The sequence below is a fragment of the Schistocerca serialis genome, chromosome 5 (assembly GCF_023864345.2).
Source record: "Schistocerca serialis cubense isolate TAMUIC-IGC-003099 chromosome 5, iqSchSeri2.2, whole genome shotgun sequence".
NCBI classification, from domain to species: domain Eukaryota; kingdom Metazoa; phylum Arthropoda; class Insecta; order Orthoptera; family Acrididae; genus Schistocerca; species Schistocerca serialis.
This window is the reverse complement of record NC_064642.1, coordinates 827,070,316-827,093,805: the sequence shown is the minus strand read 5'-3', so window position 1 is coordinate 827,093,805 and position 23,490 is coordinate 827,070,316. Positions and strand designations below refer to the sequence as shown.

At 47.7% G+C, this 23,490-nt stretch overlaps 1 protein-coding gene across 1 annotated transcript in view; it reads left to right on the top strand.

Moving 5' to 3' along the window:
* Positions 1–23,490, top strand: part of LOC126482252 (uncharacterized) — a 163,694-nt gene that overhangs the window by 98,438 nt on the left and 41,766 nt on the right. Inside the window, exons 10-11 of the mRNA XM_050106232.1 lie at positions 1,492–1,831; positions 19,421–19,651. Coding sequence (XP_049962189.1) covers positions 1,492–1,831; positions 19,421–19,651 — 571 coding nt within the window. The remainder of the gene's footprint in view (positions 1–1,491; positions 1,832–19,420; positions 19,652–23,490) is intronic.

The following is a 23,490-nucleotide window of genomic DNA, read 5'->3' as shown; positions in this document are numbered from 1 at the left end:
TATCACTTACATGCCACTCACCTTCCCACGTATCCAAACGCCAACTTTTAAGGTGATATATCGTCTCTATCAGCACACCGGTTATTGTGTGTACCTTATCTAGTCTCCCCACCTTTAACCAGAACCTTGCAGTTCTGTATTTGATCGTGATATCAGTGGGGCATATTCCGAGCACCACACACAGTGCATCCACTGAGGTGGTATCGAAGGCTCCAGATAGCCTAAGTAGGACACTTCTCTGCCCTCGTCTGACGGATGCTTTGTTGGTGACCACGTTCAGTCTATGTGCCCACGTGCTAGCTGCGAAGCTGAGTGCTGATTCGAAGAGCGCACAGTGGTGTGTACGTATGACTGGTAGAGGTAGTCTGTACTGTTTTGAATTTAGCCTCACCAGTTTGTGTGGTACTTTTTCTGCTTTGTGTGTTGTTAGCCTTGTGTGTTCGTGGAAATTCAGTTTTTCCTCTATGTGTACCCCAAGATAGAGCATAATGTGTGCTCGTTTGATGTTTGTGTCTCCAATTTTAACCGAAGGATTCCTTTGGAGTGATCCTTTCAGTAAAGTGTATGTTCTTTTGTTTTTGGCTATCCTGAGTTTGTTGTTGTGACACCACTGAGTAATTGTTTGTAGTATTCCACTGGCTTTCTCTTCTAAATGGGCTCTGTTGTTTGCAGTGACTACAACTAATAGGTCATCTGCGTAGGCGAAAATTCTGTCTGACCTGTCATCCCCATCCGGAAGTTGTAGGAGGGGTTCGATTGTAATGTCCGAGAAGATGGGGCCACAGATCGACCCTTGAGGACAGCCTTTGGTAATTCTTTTAATTACTTTCCAACTCTCCATCTCCCATTCGACTACTCGGTCTTTACAGTAGTCTAGAAAACTGATGTACAGTTACTGCGGTACCTCCAGATGTCTTAGCCTCTGAAACAGTGCGGGCCACCAGAGATTATCAAATGCTCCGGGAATGTCAATCATTATTGCCATGGCGTATTTCTGTGCGAATGGAGTATTTAAACTACTAGGTGACAGGTAGGCTGGTAGTCCTAACTAGGACCAGTTTCTCCTGAGCTGAGGGAAGTCGATGCCAATCCACCAGTAGTAAGTACATCCCACATATAACTCACACGTGCCTGGTATTGGCTAGGGGGCGGTGACATGAACAGTAGATGATTGTTTTATAAGTACATTGAGGAGGGAAAGACTTGAGGTTGATTCGAGGATTTTTCAGACTGTGTCGTCAGTGAGATTCCCGACTGTCCATTCTCCCGTAACGGCCCCGTCGTTTCTCTGTCGACAAATCTAACCACCCCGAGCAGCTGGTCCGGTGGCGCGCTTTCCCCTGTAGCCGTGTACGTGCAGCAGACGTCGAGGTGAGGGGCGGGCTGCGCAGGCTCGGGCAGCAGCAGCGGCGGCGGCGGCGGCGGCGGCGCGCTGCCGGGCGGCGGCGGCGGCGGGGGCCGGCCGGGGGCGGCGCCGAGCACGCCGTCCAGCGGCGGCTGCTACTACTTCTCGTCGCTGCCGCGCGGCGCCATGGCGGCCTACTCGTCGAGCCTGGGCCGGCACGCGGCCACGCTGCCGCGCCAGCCGCTCGCGCTGTCGCTGTCCGGCTCGGCGGCCGGCTGGCCGGACGAGTGCAAGCGCAACTCGGACTCGGTGCTGTGCGGCCGGCTGCTGCAGCCGGCGCCCGCCTGCGACGCCGCGCACCACGCCGCCGCCTCCGGCTTCCACCACGTGTTCGAGGCGGCGCGCGACCCCGGCTGCCAGCTGCGCAGCCTCAACGTCAGCAAGTGTCTGCTCGGCACCGAGGACGCCCTCTGCCTCGGCGAGACCGTAAGTCGGCCGCACGCGGCAAGAGGGGCCCCAAATCCCGACTCCATCCTCGCGGAATACTCTCGTGACCTATTAACCTTTGCCACCCGACCAATTCTGGCATGTGTCATTCAGAGCACGCTCCCACTTTAACACTTCTATGACTGGTTCTGACCTATCTTCTGACCACAGTGGCGCAAGAGCGCTCTGTGAGTGTCTTAGGCATTTGTGTTTTAACCTGTGGTCTTCAAGGTAGGAAGACATCAGCTCACTGTGCACAGTTCAGAAGACTGCAGCCGTCCAGACAGTGATGTAATCAGACAATGATCTCAATGTCGGTTCCACTACACTCCATGTAAAAGAAACGTTTTCGCTAACACAAATTAGTGTACGGGTTCAGGCATAACTATATTTTAGGAAAAGAAATGAAAATCTTAGATTTTCGTTATTAAGGTTTATTTTTTACTCCAAGTGCGACTTTATGACATATCAATCATAATTGTAATATGTACAGGATTGTAAAATATTGATACTGGGTGTTCACATCTGTGAAGTGATATCCCTGACTATTCTAAGGTTCTTTAATAGTAAGATGGTTGATGACCATGTCTAGGGGTCGATAAAATACGAACAAATTAAATACATTTGGGGCCAGAGATACCAATTAAGCTAAAAATGCAGATGAAAATACCCAAAATTGAATGGGGTCCCTACAGGGCACCTAACTATCACTGCAAATACAATTGCACAATTAAAACAGTTGAATAACTTCGGAGTATAAAGCGCTCTACAGTGGCTGGTCATTCCTTTCGTTAGATCAGATACCTCGCGTTCCTGCATTCAGTTAAGCCCGACAATCGTCAGTATGTTTGTCTACATCTCACGGTTGAATGCACGAAAAAACAGGAGAGACTGCTGTTCTGACAGTCAAGAGAATACCACTCGTTGGCAGAGCGCGAGCGTGCGTGTTTACCTTTCGTCGGCGGCGGCAGTGGCTGCTGTCGGGGCGAGCTGTGATCCTGAGAGTCTATTCTAAATCTCTCTCGACTGTTAAACACCAGTCAGATACATTTCCTATGTCTTCAATGAAGCTGAGGCTCCTAGTTGCTCCATATCTAAGTTTATTGGCACGGGACACACTACTTGGTTGGAACAGCACGTATGTCATTGCACTCAAATCGCTCGCAAGCATTAACTGTCAGTGCCTGGTGCAATTCTGCATACTAGGAGACTTTGCAGTTTAACTATTTAAGACCTAAAACGAGCCTGTGAAGAAGTGTTCACGTAATTACTCACACAATCGTCTCAGCGCAGCGCGAGTCGCCTTGCTCAAACTCTCGACGATTTGCTGCGTGAGAAGAGCAAATTCTTCTCTCTGAATTTCCCTATGTCAAAGCTGGTGGCCACGCTTTTTCTTTCTGGCCAATCAGAGCATTCATACTTGTTATAACTCCACCCACTAGCCTTTCTGCAGCCAATAAAAGGCATCGTTTTTTTCGTAGGGCAAACTTTAACTTCTGCTACATAATACTGAGTCAAACAGCTTTTATCCACGCCGGTTATAAGGCAGGCGGCTACAGAGAGTCACCAATGTTTTGAGCTGGGTTTCTCCAGACGTTTATCTGCCATCTCCAGCTGTGTTCCTGCAGAAAGGCTTTCTGAAGTGTCGTCGTTAAAAGCAGTGACAAGGGTGGCCACTGCCGGCGGCCTGCACAGTGGCCACGGCATGGCACTGTTACCGCTGGATCTCTCGCTGTGAAGTTTTCAGCCGAACAGGGAATGGGCAGTGCTGCCATAAAATTGTCCCTTCCTCAGAACTGCGTCTCATAGCTTAGGTCTGGAAAATCACTTGCATGCAATTCCTAGTGCGAGTGTTGGTGGTTTATAGTCCTGAGATGGCTCGTTTATTCTATTTTCATATCAATAAAATTCGTACATTTTTACGTAATTATGTCGAGTGACATACCGGTTTAACCAGAATAGTTTCAGGAATTCAATGTAAGGTGTGTTATTTGTCTGACACCTTATGCCACAAAATCTAAAATGACTGTGTTCACATATCCCCCCTTCCTACACAGCTCAGTCCAGTAACTCCCTACATTTCAATAGAGTCAAGTAGTGCAGTAGTGAGTCACTGATTCCATATTTGGGATGATGGAGGTTAAAATATCAGTTCCACTACCTGTATTTATGTTTTCTATGATTTACCTAAATCGCTTCAAGTGAATACCAGTATGTTTCCTTTGAAAGATTGTGGTCAGTTTCCATTCCTGTTCTACCCTGATGCTTCCTCTACCGATCTCCCAATCGGCAGGACGCTGAATCCCAATCGTTCCTGCCCTATGCCCACTTCCTCCACTAAATATGTAAAACACTTTATCCTAACTCAGGCAGACCACATGCATGCTTTGACAAATTGCATGCCTATTTGTTCTGTGATTTGCCCCAATGTCCCCCTCACATACCGCAAGAGACATTCCAATTTTACTTTCTCACAGGTAGATAGCCTCGTTTAATCAGACTCCCATCTGTACACACCATCTATGATCCTACTTTTCCCAATAACCACTAAAAAATCAGTCAGATTCCATTCTACATCTCCAAATCCCTCAATGCTCACCTGATAAATTCCCTTTTCCAAATCATTTTGCATCGCATCTGCATCCTATTCCATCCAACTTTTTATCTTGAGCTGCTTACACCGTGTCACCAAACATTATCTACAGCCAAGTCACAGAGACATCAGCATCCTGTGCATCAACCCCATAACGTTTTCCTCAGAAATTATGAAGCCATGATCATCTGTGCCATTAATATCACATTATGTTTTAATCATTCACTGTATGCCTTTTTTAACTGATTTTTTAAGTATTGTGTAATTGAAGAACAGTCGCATTGTGCTGCCAGTTCGCCATTCCAACTGAGCCGCCCCCCTCCCCCCGCCCACATCCACAAAATACATACAGGCCCCGGAGCTCCCTCTCGTCTCTGAGAGTGAAAGTGAGCTTTATAATACAAAATTAAACAAGGAAGAGCTATCAAATGAAGTGCAGATGTAAAACCTAATACTACTAGTCCTTGGAAACGTCAAATCACGTAACATTAGCATCTGAGTGAATTCGAATCGTGCATAGAGAATAGTCTGTGGGAATTAGGTTGTCATACTGAATGTCTTACAGGGCGTTTTGATGTGGCGGTAGTCTGTGCATCGAAACAGTGGATAGAAGAGAGTCATACTGAAGGCCTTCAGAGCAGCTGCTGTTCCTGCCTAACTATTGCCTCCCCACTCATAGTTTCCTCACTTGTCGGATGTGGCCATTGTCACGGCGGGCACAGAGGTTGGGCGCTCTGATGCATGTGCACTGCGACCTTTCGACTACCCAGTTGCCGCTTCCTGATTGTCAAAAAATGAACGCTTTATTTCTACCCACCTAGTGCAACAGCAACACATAACACTGCATAGAACTCTTGGCTGCGCACTCACCCCTCATGGATTCACTGTTAGGAGTTATTATAATTTAGTTAATTGTTTCATGGTTAAAATTTATTCTACATATATTTGTCAAATTAATGGTCGAAAACTGTCTTTTGTAACGAACAATAAATAACACACCTCCTCTACCAAAAATAATTTGAGTTGACCAATTTTGATAATCGGAGGGATGGAAGACAAATTTTTATTTGAACCTAGTATTTTGTTTGCAAAGTGATTTTACCAAAATGGCAAAAGTATAACAAATCAACACCGAAACACATTTATTGTGAAAAGTGTATAATATTACATACAAATTTTGAAGGCAAAATTTCAAGATTGCTTTGACATATCACATAGCAATGTTTTCTACATTTTATGTAGTTTGAGGAGCCAAATACTACCCACAAAACAACAGTGATGTTGACAAAATTGTCTATAATGCATAAGAAAAAATATTTAGTCACTTTAGATATTCTTGGGACAGAGAAGATGGTGGAACTTCCTGGAAGATTAAAACCGTGTGCCGGATCGAGACTAGAACTCGAGACCTTTGCTTTTCGCGTGCAAGTGCTGCTCTACCAGTTGGTACAGCTCTTTCCCACGAAAGGAAGTTTCACATCAGCGCACGCTCCGCTGTAGAGAGGAAATCTCATTCTGGAAACGCCGCCCACGCTGTGGCTAAGCCATGTCTCCGCAATATCCTTTCTTCCACGAGTGATAGTTCTGCAAGGTTCCCAGAAGAGCTTCTGTGAAGTTTGGAACTTAGGAAACGAGGTACTGGCGGAATTGAAGCTGTGAGGACGGGTCCTGGGTCGTGCTTGGGTAGCTCAGTTGGTACGATCAGTCGGCATGTGGCCGTGACTCGTGTTTGTTTACTCGCTACACGAGGTACTGCGTTCGCTATTGTAATTTAGAACTCTCACTAGATATGACGTTCTCTTACCGCGAGGTGACAGTGAAACTCACGTTTAACGATTCCTGTGCGCGTCCAAAGGCTTATGAACACGAACGCATTCACAGAGACGACATGCATATCGATCCCCACGAGCTGATAGGCATACACCTGTCTATCACTTCCAGTACAGTCTATCTCGAGATGTGGAACGAAGAGGCGGTGACAAGCTAGTGCGACGTTCCACCAACGGCAACCGCTTTCACCACTCTGACGGTAACGTAAGCACGGTAACCGTGGACAACGCTGGTATGGGTGTGCGCACTGTGCGCATATTCGAACTGCTCTTCGGAGACTCGGCAGCGTTCGTTACTGATGCGTTGCGGCCATATGGAACAGTCCTAAGCTACACGGAAGAGAAATGGAACACCTTTGAGACCTATCACGTGCTCAATGGTGTCCGAAGGTGCGCATCGAACTCCTAAAACACGTGCCGTCGTACGTGTTCATCGGAGGTTGCCGAGCCATCATTATTTATGAAGGGCAACCTCGGGCGTGTGCCGGCTGTGGACAGGAAGGCCACGTCCGATCCAACTGCCTCCAGCGCCGCCTTGACCAGGTGCCACATGCGGAACCAGTACACACAGCTGTGGCAACTGCATTACCGCTTACGTATGCGGAAGTGGTGTAGCCAATGTGCACATATGCCGCACCCATGCTGCAGTCCAATGCGCCCACGAGACAATGGCGTGACTGCGGCGCCGCATGACGAGACGCCCTTGACAGACACAACGCCGGCAACCACCACCAGCACCACCACCACCACCACCTCGTCTTATCAGAGGCGTCGGTTCCGGACGCCGGACGCATGGTGGGAGGTACTGACCCAAGTCTCTCGACGTGAGCGGACACACGGACGCGGAAACAACGGTCGCCGAAGCGTCGTAAGAAACGCCGCCTCTCGACGGAAGACGACCAACAGTCTGGAGACAGGGAGCACGCTGCCGACGCCGTCTCTGACGCGTCGTTGCCTTCGGAATCTACCAGCACCGCCCCAAGGCAGGCATCCGACACCACGGACAGGACGGTGGCCTCACCCAGCCCTGACGTTCCCATGACTGAAGCCCCTCAGGACAAAGACCAGTTGATGGCGCAAAATACTAACACAAATTCTTTACAGACGAATGGGAAAACTGGTAGAAGCCGATCTCAGAGAAGATCAGTTTGGATTCCGTAGAAATATTGGATCACGTGAGGCAATACTGACCTTATGACTTATCTTAGAAGAAAGATGAAGGAAAGGCAAACCTACGTTTCTGGCATTTGTAGACTTAAAGAAAGCTTTTGACAATGTTGACTGGAATATTCTCTTTCAAATTCTAAAGGTGGCAGGGGTAAAATACAGGGAGCGAAAGGCTATTTACAATTTGTACAGAAACCAGATGGCAGTTATAAGAGTTGAGGGGCATGAAAGGGAAGCAGTGGTTGCGAAGGGAGTGAGACAGGGTTGTAGCCTCACCCCGATGTTATTAAATCTGTATATTGAGCAAGCAGTAAAGGAAACAAAAGAAAATTTTGGAGTAGGTATTAAAATCCATGGAGAAGAAGTAAAAACTTTGAGGTTCGCTGATGACATTGTAATTCTATCAGAGACAGCAAAGGACTTGGAAGAGCAGTTGAACGGAATGGACAGTGTCTTGAAAGGAGGATATAAGATGAACATCAACAAAAGCAAAACGAGGATAAAGGAATGTAGTCGAATTAAGTCAGGTGATGCTGAGGGAATTAGATTAGGAAATGAGACACTTAAAGTAGTAAAGGAGTTTTGCTATTTGGGGAGCAAAATAACTGATGATGGTCGAAGTAAAGAAGATATAAAATGTCGACTGGCAATGGCAAGGAAAGCGTTTCTGAAGAAGAGAAATTTGTTAACATCGAGTATAGATTTAAGTGTCAGGAAGTCGTTTCTGAAAGTATTTGTATGGAGTGTAGCCATGTATGGAAGTGAAACATGGATGATAAATAGTTTGGACAACAAGAGAATAGAAGCTTTCGAAATGTGGTGCTACAGAAGAATGCTGAAGATTAGATGGGTAGATCACATAACTAATGATGAAGTATTGAATAGAATTGGGGAGAAGAGGACTTTGTGGCACAACTTGACTAGAAGAAGGGATCGGTTGGTAGGACATGTTCTGAGGCATCAAGGGATCACAAATTTAGCATTGGAGGGCAGCACGGAGGGTAAAAATCGTAGAGGGAGACCAAGAGATGAATACACTAAGCAGATTCAGAAGGATGTAGGTTGCAGTAAGTACTGGGAATTAAAGAAGCTTGCACAAGATAGGGTAGCATGGAGAGCTGCATCAAACGAGTCTCAGGACTGAAGACCACAACAACAACGCCCATGACGATGCGCCGTCAGTGACCCCTTCCTCGCTCGGTGACTGGGCTGCTGAAATGGAGGCAGAACACGCACTAGACACTCCTTCACCACACGGGACTGGCGCCCCACATGGGGAGAGCCTCACACACGCAGAAGGGGCGCTGTAAAGATACATGCCGCAAAGGAAGAGAAGCCAAATGGTCCCATGGCCCCATTATCACCAAGAGGCTGACATTTGCATCTACTCACTCCGCATTTAGATGTCCCAATCCTACCGTGTTCGCACAGTTAACATTAATGGCATACGCTCAGTCATCAAAATGTGCATGTTTCATAATATGCTCCGGGCAGCGGACCTGGATATCGCCCTCCTTCAAGAAATCCACCCAGAGCTGCAATTGAATATTTATGGATACACAGCCTACAGCATTCCATCAAGCGACAGTGCCGGTGGAACCGCCATCCTATTACGAGACAGCATCGAGGCATCGGACGTTACGTATCTGCCATCTGCATGAGGTGTTGCCATCACGGTTGGAGCAGTCCGCATTGTAAATGTTCATGTGCCCTCCGGGTCATCTCATCACAGAGAAAGGGTCACCTTTTATTCTGAAGAAATTACTCCACTCATAAATGGGAATGTGGACTATTACATCGTAGGCGGCGATATTAATAGCATCTTGGATCCAGCAGCCGAAACACTGTACTACTCTACATGCCCGGCGCTACGCACATTCATGCGAGATCTGGCGCTACACGACACATGGCATCTCCAAGGGGACCGCCGTGGCTATACATATTTCACCGACCACTCTGCCAGCCGCCCCGAGGACTCTGCTGCGTGACAAGCGACACGGAACTGTGGCTGACAGCCTTTGTCGACCACTTGGCATCCATCTGCTTGGTCATACTCCCGACAGCTTACATATCGCAGCCATGGTCCGTGGACACTGAACGTTTCTTATCTGTACGAGGATGCATGTCGTGGGAGATGGCTGCTACATGGGACCACTGCCTCTGGAGTTTGCATGCACATCCTTCCACCTTAAATTGGTGGCTCGAGTGCGCCAAGTCAGCCGTCCGACAGACACTCATGGATATGGCCGTGACAGAGCGACGTCGGAATTTTATTACACTGCGCTGACAGGACTCATGACCCAACCGCCATCACGTGAACGGCAGACAGAGGTTAATCGTCTCAAATCACACCTGCTCTGTCTCACCACGGAACAGCTTGATGGAGTCCGGGTCCTGGCAAGGGTGCAGAATACCGTCCCCACTAAAATGGCATCTGTATGTCACGTTATCAGAGAGAGATGCCACCTTATAACATCAGTAGAGGCAGTAGAGGGTGGACGCGTCGACTCGAAGTGTGCCATCGCTGCGGCATTCGTCCAGCATTACAGGTCATTTTACGCCGAGAACCCACAGACTGTTGGGAGTACGAAGACATCCTGTGCGGTCTGCCTGACCCCAGAGTAGTGGCCCAGAATGACGTCCTGCTGGCTCCCATAACTGCTGAACATTTAACAGCGGCCTTGGCAGGCGACGCTCCGAACAAGCCACCGGGTCCAGACAGGTTACAGAACGAATTCTACTGCGCCTTCTGTCCCCTGATAGGCGTTCAGAGGATTCAAATGTTTCCAGACCTCCTCCGCGACTATTTTACCATCCCCACAGATTTCCTCGAAGGCATTCTGATACCAGTTCTCAAACCGAGCTGTTTTCATCGTTATTACGACTATCGTCCTCTTACAATCCTGAACGCGGATTATAAACTTCTCGCCCGTATCCTTCGCACACGACTTCAGACCACCATCGGACACATGATCAGACGTGTTTAGGCAGTGACAACAATATGCACAGGGCACTTGGCGCCTACCGCGACGTTACGGCGCTCGCAGCTGACTGCCGCCTCCGAGGTGCTCTTGTCACCATCGATTTTGATCACGCCCTTGATCGTATCGACCACAGTTTCCTTCGTGCCGTGCTCGAACCCATGGGCCTCTCGCAGGCGTCAGCAAGGATGATCGCACAGCTCAATTCACGGGGCACACTCTCGGATTATGATCAATGGCCACCAGACTGAACACATCACTCTTGGATGGTCGGTGCGACAGGGATGTCCTTTATCAGGAGTCTTATTCGCGGCGGCCCACGAACCAGTACTGCACAGCCATCGCCAACGATTGGAAGGCATCTGCATTCGAGACGTGACCTTCCGATGTGCTGCCTTCACAGACGACGTGGTGCTCTTCAATGGTCATCCGATGAAATCCAGGCGACGCTTCAGTGGTTGTGCTGCTACGGCGCAGTATCGTGCAGCGTCGTCAACATGCAGAGACGACATACATGGATGTCGGGAGAGGCCTTCTACACCTGACAGAGATACCCTTCCAAGAAGTTCTCTCGCTGAACGCATTGGGGGTGCATTTCTCCAGTACAGTTCATCGAACTGCGACAGCCACGTATCACCGGCTGCTACAAAGGGCACAGGCGCTGCTCTATGACAGCAGATTCTGCAATATGGATATTATTTTCCAAACGCGCTACGTCAGCACTTACCTAGCGTCCAAACTTAATTACTTTGCCCAAATTCTTCCCCTGACAGTCTCCATGGCCCATAGTTTCTAGACGGTGTACAGACAGTTTGTGATTGCAGGTCATATGTTCAAAGATCGTTACACTACTTTAACGAAGCCTCCACTAGCAAGGGGCCTGGGTTGACTCATGTCCACAACCGCACGTGGGCATTGCACCTACGGACGATGCGGCTCGCATGGACCGCGGCCAACAACAGCTTGACGGGGACGCTGCTACAGATTGTCGTGCCACGGGATCTTCATCCACCGGTCTCCGTGGGCCACATAGCCCCATCTCTTGCCCTCATACGCGACTTCCTAGTAGAACTGAGCTACATGACCTATGATCTACCAATGACGAAGGCACCGAGCACGAGAGATTACTACCGCATCTACCAGGCACGACAAATCCGTAACAACCTCGATCAAAAACACCCAACCATCCACTGTACCAGGGCGTGGCGAGCTGTCCGCACCCTTTACCCGCCCACATACACTCGTTCCTTGTGGTATGTGGTGGTGAACGACAAATTAGCCACACTCCAACGCCTCCATTCCATACATCTCGCTGACAACGCTTTGTGTCTGCATTGCGCAGTCGTCGATTTGGATGTGCACTGCCTGACAGGCAGCTGCTGGGATCTTTTACAATGTATGCTGGCGCTCCTGTTGCGACGATGGCCAGTCTATCACACCAGACGAACTCCTACACCCAGATACTGTTTACTTTCCCACTACCAGAACGAAAGCCGTCAACTAGCTGAAGGACATAGTGCTGTATTATGTTTTGCAAACCGCTCCTGAAAACGCTCTGGCCTTGTGCGTCCAACTGACGCTGACTCATGAGGCGTTCCGCCACCATGCATTGTACGACAACACGACTATCGAATTATTTAGGTGCATTATTCGTGGATCCTCCTGCCCCTTGGGGTGTTCCGAGTACTAGAGGGCACACTTGAAAATGGTTCACAGCACACGATTGATCCTCAGAGAAAATGGTTTAGAGGGAGACCCTCTTACATTCGCTATGCGACGACGACTCGGAAGCTTCTGGTGACCGTTGTAGGATCCAGTTAAAAATAACAATAAGAAGACTAAAACAAAAAAATGGGTTCAAATGGCTCTGAGCACTATGGGACTTAACATCTGAGTGCATCAGTCCCCTAGACTTAGAATTATTTAAACCTAACTAACCTAAGGACATCACACACATCCATTCCCGAGGCAGGACTCGAATCTGCGACCGTAGCGGTTGTGCAGTTCCAGACTCAAGCACCTAGAACCGCTCGGCCACAGCGGCCGGCAAGAATCAAACAAAATACCAAAAATATATATACAGGGTGAGTCATAAATGAGTAAAAATATGTCATGCAAATTGTCACACACTGAGCTACAAACAAATTCGTTATATGCATGTTCCTGTGTCAATAAATGACAATGCAATTGAATGGTAAAAACCTGGAAATATGAAGGCATGCGACGTCAATCGTGGTGGCCGTGCGGTTCTAGGCACTTCAGTCCAGAACTGCGTGACTCCTATGGTCGCAGGTTCGAATCCTGCCTCGGGCATGGATGTGTGTGATGTCCTTAGGTTAGTTAGGTTTAAGTGGTTCTAAGTTCTAGGGGACTGATGACCTCAGATGCTGAGTCCCATAGTGCTCAGAGCCATTTATGAAGTGGAGTTTTGGGTATTACTGTGCGTCGACATTGGCCAAGGGGACAGATCGACAACAGGGCACAACATGCGAGTGTTGCAGGTAGTCTAGCCGCTGACGAGAAGGCGAGGCATGCGGCGTCAAGCGACGGTCTGCGTGACACCGCGAGCAATGACAGCGCCCACATCTCTCTCGTACCGGTTACGCTGGCCGGTATTATGTATAGTGTCTAGTTGGCACAGGGAAACGACCGTGAGGAGGGGCTGCACTACTGTACATGAATGTTTTATAATTTGGTTTTTGTGTCCCAGACTTAGTCTTAAGAAACGATACATAGATGCAGAATACAAAATACAACTACACAAGTATGTGGCAGTTAATACAAACGAACACAGTATAGCTGTACAAATCGAAACTAACATAGAAACACATGACCAGAAGCTGCAGTGGCAGTACTGTTCGAAATGACAGCCACGTTGTGTGTGGCAAAGTTGAACTCTTCGCAGGAAGGATTGCTGAACACGATCCAACATGTCTGTATCTCTTTGCGTAATATCACAGGCATGTTGTATTCCACGTTGAAGGGTGTTGACACCAACAACCTCTCCTTCATACCCCACAAAAAGAAATCCAGTGGATTCAGGTCTGGTGATGTTGCTGGCAACGCTACAGGGCCTCCACGACCGATCCATTTCGAAGGAAAGGAATCGTCCAGGTGGCGTCGCACTGTGCCGCTGAAGTGAGCGGGGGCACCATCACGCATGTACCACAGGTTCATACGAGAAGCCAGATTAACGTCTTCCAACAATTCCGGTAATGTAGCATCCTTGAAACGCAGATACCGCTCTCCTGTAAGCCTTTGTGGCATCACATGTGGCCCTATGAGATGGTGATCAATAGTACCACACCAAATCGACACCACATCGTTGTTGGTACCCTCGTATTACTGTGCTGTGGGGGTTTTCGTCCGCCCACTCATGCCAGTTATGCGAATTCACTATACCCTCCTTCGTGAAATAGGCTTCGTCGGTGAACAGTATCGTTCGTGAAAAATGCTGGTCGTGGGTCTGACGCCATAGGATAAAGTTGCAGAAGTCCAACCTCCTCTGGTAGTCTTCCGGCAATAATGCCTGTACCTTCTGCATGCGAAAGGGATGGTAATGGTTTCTATGGAGTACTCGCATAACAGTAGATTGTGACATTCCGACTGCAGTGGCGAGAGACCTGGTGCTTATTGTTCGGTCCTCCGCAACAGTTTGCAACACTTTTTCTTCGTCATCCGCACTGTACATCGACGGTCGGTATATATACATGAATATTTCCGGTATCTCAACTGCAGATTTTTCAGCGCTCTTTTAACTTTAGGACTCTGTATCTCAGAATGAACAAAAATGGACTTGTACCACTATTGAAATAAGCCCTTCATATATGGTCCAATGAAGTTCTCTTGATCCTGTCGAAATCCTTTCCCTCCTTGGCTCTGGGAAGGCAGGAGTGGGACACGGAGGCCAGGCCTCGGAAGACGACCCCTGCCATCTTTTCCCCCGACCCCTCTGGCAGGTACTAATAATAATTAAAAAAAAGTTGGTAGAGCTTTTGCCCGCGAAAGGCAAAGGTCCCGAGTTCGAGTCTCAGTCCAGCAGGAAGTTTCATATCAGCACACATTCCGCTGCAGAGTGAAAATCTCGTTCTAGAGAAGATGGTGATTTCATTTTATTTTCGTAAAACAGACGCACTTTGACAGCTAGGAAACACGTAGCCCCAATTAACTGCTCGCATCCTTGCCATGGTCTGCTGTATTTTTCTCCAATTTCCGAGAGGTTCTCGCTAGATGGTAGCACTGACAGATAGGAGATATCGACGTTCCAACACTCAAAAATTCGTATTACTTCAGTGGCACGAATGAATTTGTGTCTAATAGTTATGGCAGCCCTAAACAAATGCTAGTATTGTTAAAATGCCAAAGAAAAATTCTGTACCATTTGAAGAGAAAGTTTAGAATAAGAAACATTTCAGAGTAAAGTTTCAGTATTTTTGAGTCTATTCTGAAAGCAGTAGTTGATGTTCCTGGCCGGCCGAAGTGGCCGTGCGGTTAAAGGCGCTGCAGTCTGGAACCGCAAGACCGCTACGGTCGCAGGTTCGAATCCTGCCTCGGGCATGGATGTTTGTGATGTCCTTAGGTTAGTTAGGTTTAACTAGTTCTAAGTTCTAGGGGACTAATGACCTCAGCAGTTGAGTCCCATAGTGCTCAGAGCCATTTGAACCATTTTTTTGATGTTCCTGAAAGGTCGAAATCTTACATATTTAATTTAGAAACCACAATTTCATCTTTCACTCAATTATATATACTGCAAGATACAGGGGTTGGATAAAAATATGGAAATACTGCGAGAAATACATGCTCGAACATAAATACAGATTCTGGCAAAGTGTGCAGACTGCGCTGTTCTGTTTGGCCATGAGCGGCATGTGTGCAATGTTCTCAACACCTTGCAGCCATCACAACAGCGTCCCGTGTAGTTGAGAGTGCGTTGTGTTGGAGGTAAGTGAATTCGAACGTGGGCAAATTGTTGATAGTAGTACGGTAGATGCGTCCGCAACCAAGGTAGTTGAAGTGATTGGCGTTTCAGGAAGCACTGTATCGAAGATTTATGCCATATACAGGGAAGGAGAAACGTCATCCGTTAAGGCGCAACGCGGACAGAATGCATGTAGAGTGGTCGTGACAGACTGCCATCGTGAAGGAGTAAGACGAAGAGCAAGACGACGACAATTGCAAAAGTCACTGCAGAACTGAATGTCCCACTCGTGGAACTTGTCAGTACCCAAACAACACGAAGGGAGCTCTATAAGCAGGGAACTGCGCGGCGATCTGCAATTCCAAAAGCGTTCATTAGTGATGCAAGTGTTCGGAACAGGAAATCGCGGTGCCGAAGCCACGAAGCCTGGACTGTGGAGCAATGGAAGAAAGTCGTCTGGTCGGATGAGTATCGTTTCGCAATGTTTCCAACGTCTTGCCGAGTTCTCGTGAAACGCGGCGGGCGTTCGGTGATCATTTTGGCAGTCGCGTCGTTGTGTTCCACGGACACTCGGTTGCTCTCCAAGGTCGCAGTACTGCCAAATACTTTGTGACCATTTTGGTTGATCTGATCCATCCCACGACACTCCTTTCGTTCGCAAATGGTGATTCTGTGTTTCAGGGCAACAGGGCCATTTCTCACACAGCTCGCACCGCCCGATACTGGTTTTGTGATCACAAAGGTGAACTGCCGCATTTCCCCCGGCTACCACCGTCACCATATTTAAATATTATTGAGACGTTGCGGTCTGCTTCGGAGAGAAGGGTGCGTGATCGCTCTCCACCTCCGTCATCGGTTTTTCACACGAAGAAGGATGCAAGATTCCCTTGAAAACCATATGGGGCATACCGTTATCCATTCTGAAACGTCTGAAAGCTGTTTTGCATGCCAACCGCTTTCCTACACCGTGTTGGACAAGATGATGGGCCGCGCGTTCGGTGTTTCCATGTTTCTGTCCCTCTCCTGTGTGTGCATGTAGTAGAAGTAGCTTGCGGTTGCAAAGCTCCGTCAGAAATCAGTCTCTTAGAGTTCTGTACATGTACCTTGGCTGTAATCTCAGTCAAATAAAACAAATTGTGCATCTCCACACTAAATGACGATACTTGAGCCGCTTGCGGTAGCCACGCGATCTAGGGCACCTTACCACGGTTCGCGCGTGTGGTCCTTAGCGTAAGCTAATTTAAGAGGGATGGGACGTCAAACAGGCCAACTTGGAGCAGGAGAGGCACCACAGGATATTTTAATTTCCACTGTCTATACTTTTGCAAATAAATTGATAAAACTCTGCCAACATGAGCAGGAAGGATTCAGCACTCACACTCATAACAGCGAAACTTCAAAAACACAACAAAATAATTTTTTTATGTGTGAAATTTCATCAGTTTTTCACTTACTATTGGCTGCGTTTATTGCTATAGGTGCACTTTTCTTCATAAGTAAGAGATATTCTTCTGTGAACTTAGTACAGCTTACAAACCATACTTACAGGTTTATGAAACTCTATAATCTATTTAATCTATAAAAAAATGAATGACCTGTTACATTTTAAATTTTATGTTTAGAAAAAAACCAAATTTTACAGTTAATTACCTCAATTTTTACCACAGTTTTTAATAGATTTGGAAAATTCCAGAGTTTCATACAGCTGTAAGTATGATTTGTTTGCTGTGCAAATTTCATCGAAGGATCTCTCTTACTTATGAAGAAAAGAGTACCTATATCAACAAATGCAGCCACAAATAAGTCAAAAATGATGAAATATCACATATAAAAAAGTTTATTTTGGGTTTTAATTGCAAACACGGCTAATACAAGGAGCTGCAAATCAAAAAGATTTAAGTTATTTTGGTACGTTTATGAACTTCCACTGCTGTGAGCGTGAATCCTGAATCCTTTCCTGGTTATGCTGACAAAATTTTATGAATTTATTTGCAAAAGTATAGACAGTGGAAATTAAAATGTCCTGTAATGCCTCTCCTGCACCACGTCCTACCCTTCTTAAGTTAGATTAAGTAGTGTGTAAGCCTAGGGGCCCATGACGTCAGTAGTTTGGTCCCATAGGAACTTACCACCACCACGACCATGATACTTCAGATACTTCAGTACATCTTGCAACTCTTGATGAATAAGTCCTCGTAAATGTTCCACTATGTACACGATATTTAAAAATTATTACGTTCATAACTCTGTATGCCAATCATACCGTATGACTGCCATACAGGTTTATGAACATAATAATTTTTGACCATACCGTATGACCAGCACTGAAAGACTTAAGTCGAAACAAGGCCCCAGGAGTAGACAACATCCCATTAGAACTAATGACAGCTCTGGGAGAGCCAGGCCAAACAAAACTCTACCATCTAGTGAGCAAGATATATGAGACAGGCCAAATACCCTCAGACTTCAAGAAGAATGTAATAATTCCAATCCTAAAGAAAGCAGGTGTTGACAGATGTGAAAGTTACTGAACTATCAGTTTAATAAGCCACAGCTGCAAAATACTAACACGAATTCTTTACAGACGAATGGAAAAACTGGCAGAAGCCGACCTCAGGGAAGATCAGTTTGGATTGCATAGAAATGTTGGAACACGTGAGGCAATAGTGACACTATGACTTATCTTAGAAAATAGATTAAGGAAAGGCAAACCTACGTTTCTAGCATTTGTAGACTTACAGAAAGCTTTCGACAATGTTGACTGGGATACTCTCTTTCAAATTCTGAAGGTGGCAGGAGTAAAATGCAGGGAGCGAAAGGCTATTTACAATTTGTACAGAAACCAGGTGGCAGTTATGAGAGTCGAGGGACACAAAAGGGAAGGAGTGGTTGGGAAGGGAGTGAGGCAGGGTTGTAGCCTATCCTTGATGTTATTCAATCTGTATATTGACCAAGCAGTAAAGGGAACAAAAGAAAAGTTCGGAGTAGGTAGTAAAATCCATGGAGAAGAAATAAAAACTTTCAGTTTCGCCGATGACGTTGTAATACTGTCAGAGACAGCAAAGGACCTGGATGAGCAGCTGAACGGAATGGACAGTGTCTTGAAAGGAGGATATAAGATGAACATCAACAGAAGCAAAACGAAGATAATGGAATGTAGTCGAATTAAATCGGGTGATTCTGAGGGAATTAGATTAGAAAATGAGACACTTAAAGTAGTAAAGGGTGTTTTGCTATTCAGAGAGCAAAATAACTGATGATGGTCGAAGTAGAGAGGATATAAAATGTAGACTGGCAATGGCAAGGAAAGCGTTTGTGAAGAAGAGAAATTTGTTAGCATTGAGTATAGATTTTAAAGTCAGAAAGTCGTCTCTGAAAGTATTTGTATGGAGTGTAGGCATGTATGGAAGTGAAAAGTGGACGATAAATAGTTTGGACAAGAAGAGAATAGAAGCTTTCGAAATATGGTGCTACAGAAGAATACTGAAGATTAGTTGGGTAGATCACATAACTAATGAGGAGGTGATGAATAGAATTGGAGAGAAGAGAAATTTGTGGCACAACTTGACTAGAAGAAGGTATCGGTTGGTAGGGCATATTCTGAGGCATCAAGGGATCACAAATTTAGTATTGGAGGGCAGCGTGGAGGGTAAAAACCGTAGAGGGACACCAAGAGGTGAATACACTAAACAGATTCAGAAGGATGTAGGTTGCAGTAGGTACTGGGAGATGAAGAATCTTTCACAGGATAGAGCAGCATGGAAAGCTGCATCAAACCAGTCTCTGAACTGAAGACCACAACAACAACCGTATGACCCACTTCACCGACTGTCCTCTTCAGATGTCACCACGTTTCTATCTTGAAAACCCATACTGTCCTTTTGCACAACGACAGCACCGAGGCTCTTGCTGGCTGAGCGGTAACCTGTAGAGAACTGCAAACAAAAATAAAGAGTCCAATGATGCGCTTAGCCTTAGAACAGTGGCCAGCAGGAGCCCCCCCCACCTCGCAGCTGCCCCTGGCTCTGTGTCTCGCCTGTGCTGTGGGATCGTGTGTGTGTGGTGGAGTTGAGTTGAGCTGAGGGTCGGGCGGCTCGGCAGGTGCGGCGGTCGCGCAGCCTGGCCGCGCTGCGGCTGGAGGGGGCGGCGCGGCTGGGGGAGGTGCTGCCGGCGCTGCTGGGGCTGGCGGACAGCGCCTCGCTGCAGCTGCTCGACCTGGGCTCGCAGCGGCTCTGCCTCGACGACGGCGCCGCGCAGCTCGTGTGCCAGGCGCTCGCCCGCAACTCGACGCTGCGCCTGCTCAGCCTCGACGGCTGGACCTTCCGCACCGAGGTACGTACTGGTTGCCGGCGCTTGCCTCAGCTGCTCGCGCCTCTTTCTGCCTGCAAGGGTCTCCGCGTGGCAGCCGTGACGGCACGCTGCTAAGAAAATGTTTGTTGTGGCAAGTAAATGCACACCACTTGTTCGACTTCCTACAGTTTGCTTACGAGGTGACACGTTTCGCCACAATTTTTCGATTCAGCAGCTGCCCAGGAGTAGTTACCGGTGAGTCTAGTGGATCACACGGCCGTGGTCCGAAAAACTTTTTGGTTCCCGACGTTTTGTCCAAAATTGCACCAGACATTTCTGGGCTCTGAGTCTCGCCGACTGACGAGTCAGACGTCAGGGAGTGACACAGACACTGCATAAAATGGGCATCGTCGAGTGAAACTGATCGACAATTCTGAGAGACAGATACGTAATGCATTCACCCTCAGGCGAGTTCAATCTATGGAGTAAGAAGACACCTACCACTTTGGACTTTTTGCCGTATATTGGTGCCATGTCGTCAAGAATCGGAAGAGTTCTCGGAAGATTTAACATTAAGTGTGTTTTTCGACCAACTGCAAAACTGAGAAACCTGTTCGGTTCGGTTAAGGACGATCTCGGCCTGAGGAAATGTGGTGAGTACAAGATTCCCTGTCAGTATGGAGCAGTATATATAGGCCAGACATTTCGCACAGTACAAGAACGCTGCGATGAACATCAGCTTCATACACGCCTTCGTCGACCGGAAAAGTCGGCACCTGCGGAACACACTGTCTGAATAGAGAGCATCCCATCATTTTTGAAAATACGCAAGTTTTATCCCCTACATCATCTTTCCTGGACTGCATCATTAAGGAGGTAATACATACCCCTACAGCCGATAATCTCATCACGAGGAATGCGGGATCTCGACTGAGCACAGCCTGGAACCCTGCATTGGCTGCTATTAAATCACGACGCAAAAACCAAGATTTTTAGATAACAGGCCCCTCATAAAATTGGTGTACTACGGTTTTTTAATGAGTCTAGCCACACTGTTAGTAAACACAGAGTACAGCTGTAATATTACTGGGCTTTCCGTCGTATGAAAGCTGTGAGTACCCTTGGAAAGGCATTCACCTAACTGTGCATTAAATGATCAACTTATGAGACGAGACCCATTCTTTGAAAGACATTTGTTTTATATAATTTACGTAACTGTAAAGATGCGCATCTAGCGCGAACGCTAATACATCGATTGTGCAGTCAAAGAAAAATTTTAACAGAAGCTGAACTGAGCGTTCCACTTCCATCTAAATAAAAAATATGACGGTAAAAACCTTTGTAGATCTTCAGATTTTATCGTACTTCTTCTTGTAATGTGAAAGCGTAAAGAAGGTCGTCTTTAAGCCATAAAAGTGAGCAGTCTTGCCAGCGTACAGACAACAGTTATTAATTAGTAAAATTCAAGTAATTTTTGTTCGATACTGTAAATCGGCATGCTATTGTTATGAAGGTCTTGAATGGTGCAAGAATTGTCTCGAAGGGAGGACTGTAATTTGTGACAAAAACGAGAACCAAGAAGCTAGCACAGGACAGGCCGAAATCTGAACGCACCATACAGTCAGAAAATTACTTATGTTTATAAATAAGCCCTAATTGCTTGTGAGATTTGATGTGTTGGCAGAAGAGCCAACACCGTGTTGCTAGAGGAGGCTGAAATGCACGCGTTAAGCTCACGCAGGCTGGCGTGATGTCTGGAACAGTTAAGGGAATTTATAGTAGCAAATAAAGTACGTAGTTGATGTAATACTTAACTTTAATCCATAATTGGAGAACATCGCTCTTGTTGACACATTAATAACAATCTCAATATAAACTGGTAATGGCGCCTTGCCAGGTCATAGCAAATGACGTAGCTGAAGGCTAAACTAACTATCGTCTCAGCAAATGAGAGCGTATTTGTCAGTGAACCCTTCCTAGCAAAGTCGGCTGTACAACTGGGGCGGGTGCTAGGACGTCTCTCTAGAACTGCCGTGTGGCGGCGCTCGGTCTGCAATCACTGACAGTGGTGACACACGGGTCCGACGTATACTAACGGACCGCGGCCGATTTGAAGGTTACCTCCTAGCAAGTGTGGTGTCTGGCGGTGATACCACATTCCTCCCCCCAAATCGGCGTACGGTTGTGTTATAAGGCTTCCGCCCGCCGTGGGGAGGGCCCCATGTTGACGTATGCGACGGGGTGGGGAGCCTAACAACAGGCGAGGCTGTGCCACCCGCACCCTGCCATTCGGTCCGAGGGGAGCTAGGAAACGCCTGAAAACCTAGTCCAGCGTGCACGCCAACATGCGGTGTATGCGCCCTTAGAGAGACAGGAGGGGCCGAAGGGTCGACCTCCATCGCGTCGGGGCATCCGATGGGCGAAGACGACAACTGGTCCCGAGCGGGCAAGAGTTCCATGTCGGAGGACAGCTGGTCACGGGAAGCGATCGGCGGCGCGTGACCCAGGGAGGCGCTTGGCGGCTGCAGCGAAGCGTTCACTGCGGGCGTCGCCGGCGGGAGAACAGGCGGCGGCGGTGGCGCGTCGCCATGGGGCAAAATGGAAGGCAGCGTCGGTAACACCTGGGGATGAGGCGAGCCAGTAGATGGGTCCCCAGGGCGCTGACCGGACGGCACCGTCGCTGAAAGCAGACGGGGAGCGGCAGAACCCAGGCGACGACAGAGGCGCAGCTGATTGAGATGCCGGCGCACCTCACCAGAGGCCCCCAAAACCAGATACATAGCGCGGCCGAGGCAGCGAAGAATGCGCCCTGCGAGCCAACGCCGTGAACCTCGATAGTTGCGATAGTATACAACGTCGCCTGGAGCAAAAGCAGGTGGCTGCCGCTGCACAGGAACCTGATGCGGCGGATGTAGCAAAGACATCAAGGTTCGATGAGGTCGACCATGGAGCAACTCAGCCGGCGAGCGACCATCTCGGGGCTGAGAGCGATACGAGGACAAGAGGAGCAATAACGCCAATAACGCATCCTCCCGAGAATGCGACTCTTTCAGCTTCAACATCTGTGACTTGAAAGTGCGGACCAATCGTTCAGCGGCACCGTTTGACTGAGACGAAAACGGCGCCGATGTCAGATGTTGAATACCATTGGCCGTGCAGAATGACTGAAATTCGGCGGACATGAATTGTGGGCCATTGTCGGAAACAATAGACTGTGGAAGACAAAAGATAGCGGATAACGCTTGGATGGTGGCAGATGACGTCGTGGAAGACATCCGGACAACAAAAGGAAAAGTAATGAATGAATCTACCACAACCAACCATCGAGCATTCCAGAATGGACCAGCAAAATCTATGTGTAAGCGTTGCCAAGGGGTAGTGGCTTTCGGCCATGCAAAGAATTTCCGCGGTGGTGTGGATTGTTGTTCGGCACACGCCATGCAAGAAGAGCACATATTCGTAATCGCAGCATCGATTTCAAACCAAGTACAGCGCTGACGAGCAAGTTGTTTCGTTCTCACTATACCCCAATGTCCTTGGTGGAGAAGCCGTAAGACAGAGGACTGTAACGAACGTGGGACCACGACCCTGGACTGATCATTGTCAGAACGCAACAGCAAAACATCACGTCGAACAAAAAGTCTCTCCTTGTGAGCAAAAAATCGACGAACCAACGGATCCTCGATCCGTGACGTTGACAAGGGCCATTGCGTAGCAACAAAACGCAAAACGGTAGCAAGGACAGGGTCAGCAGCTGCCGCTGTAGCTATACGACGAAAATCAATCGGAAACGATTCGACCACGTCATCGGTTTCCGCATCAAGGAACATGCAAGCAAGTTCGGAAGAATCGAATGCTCTATCCTCAGCAACAGGCAACTG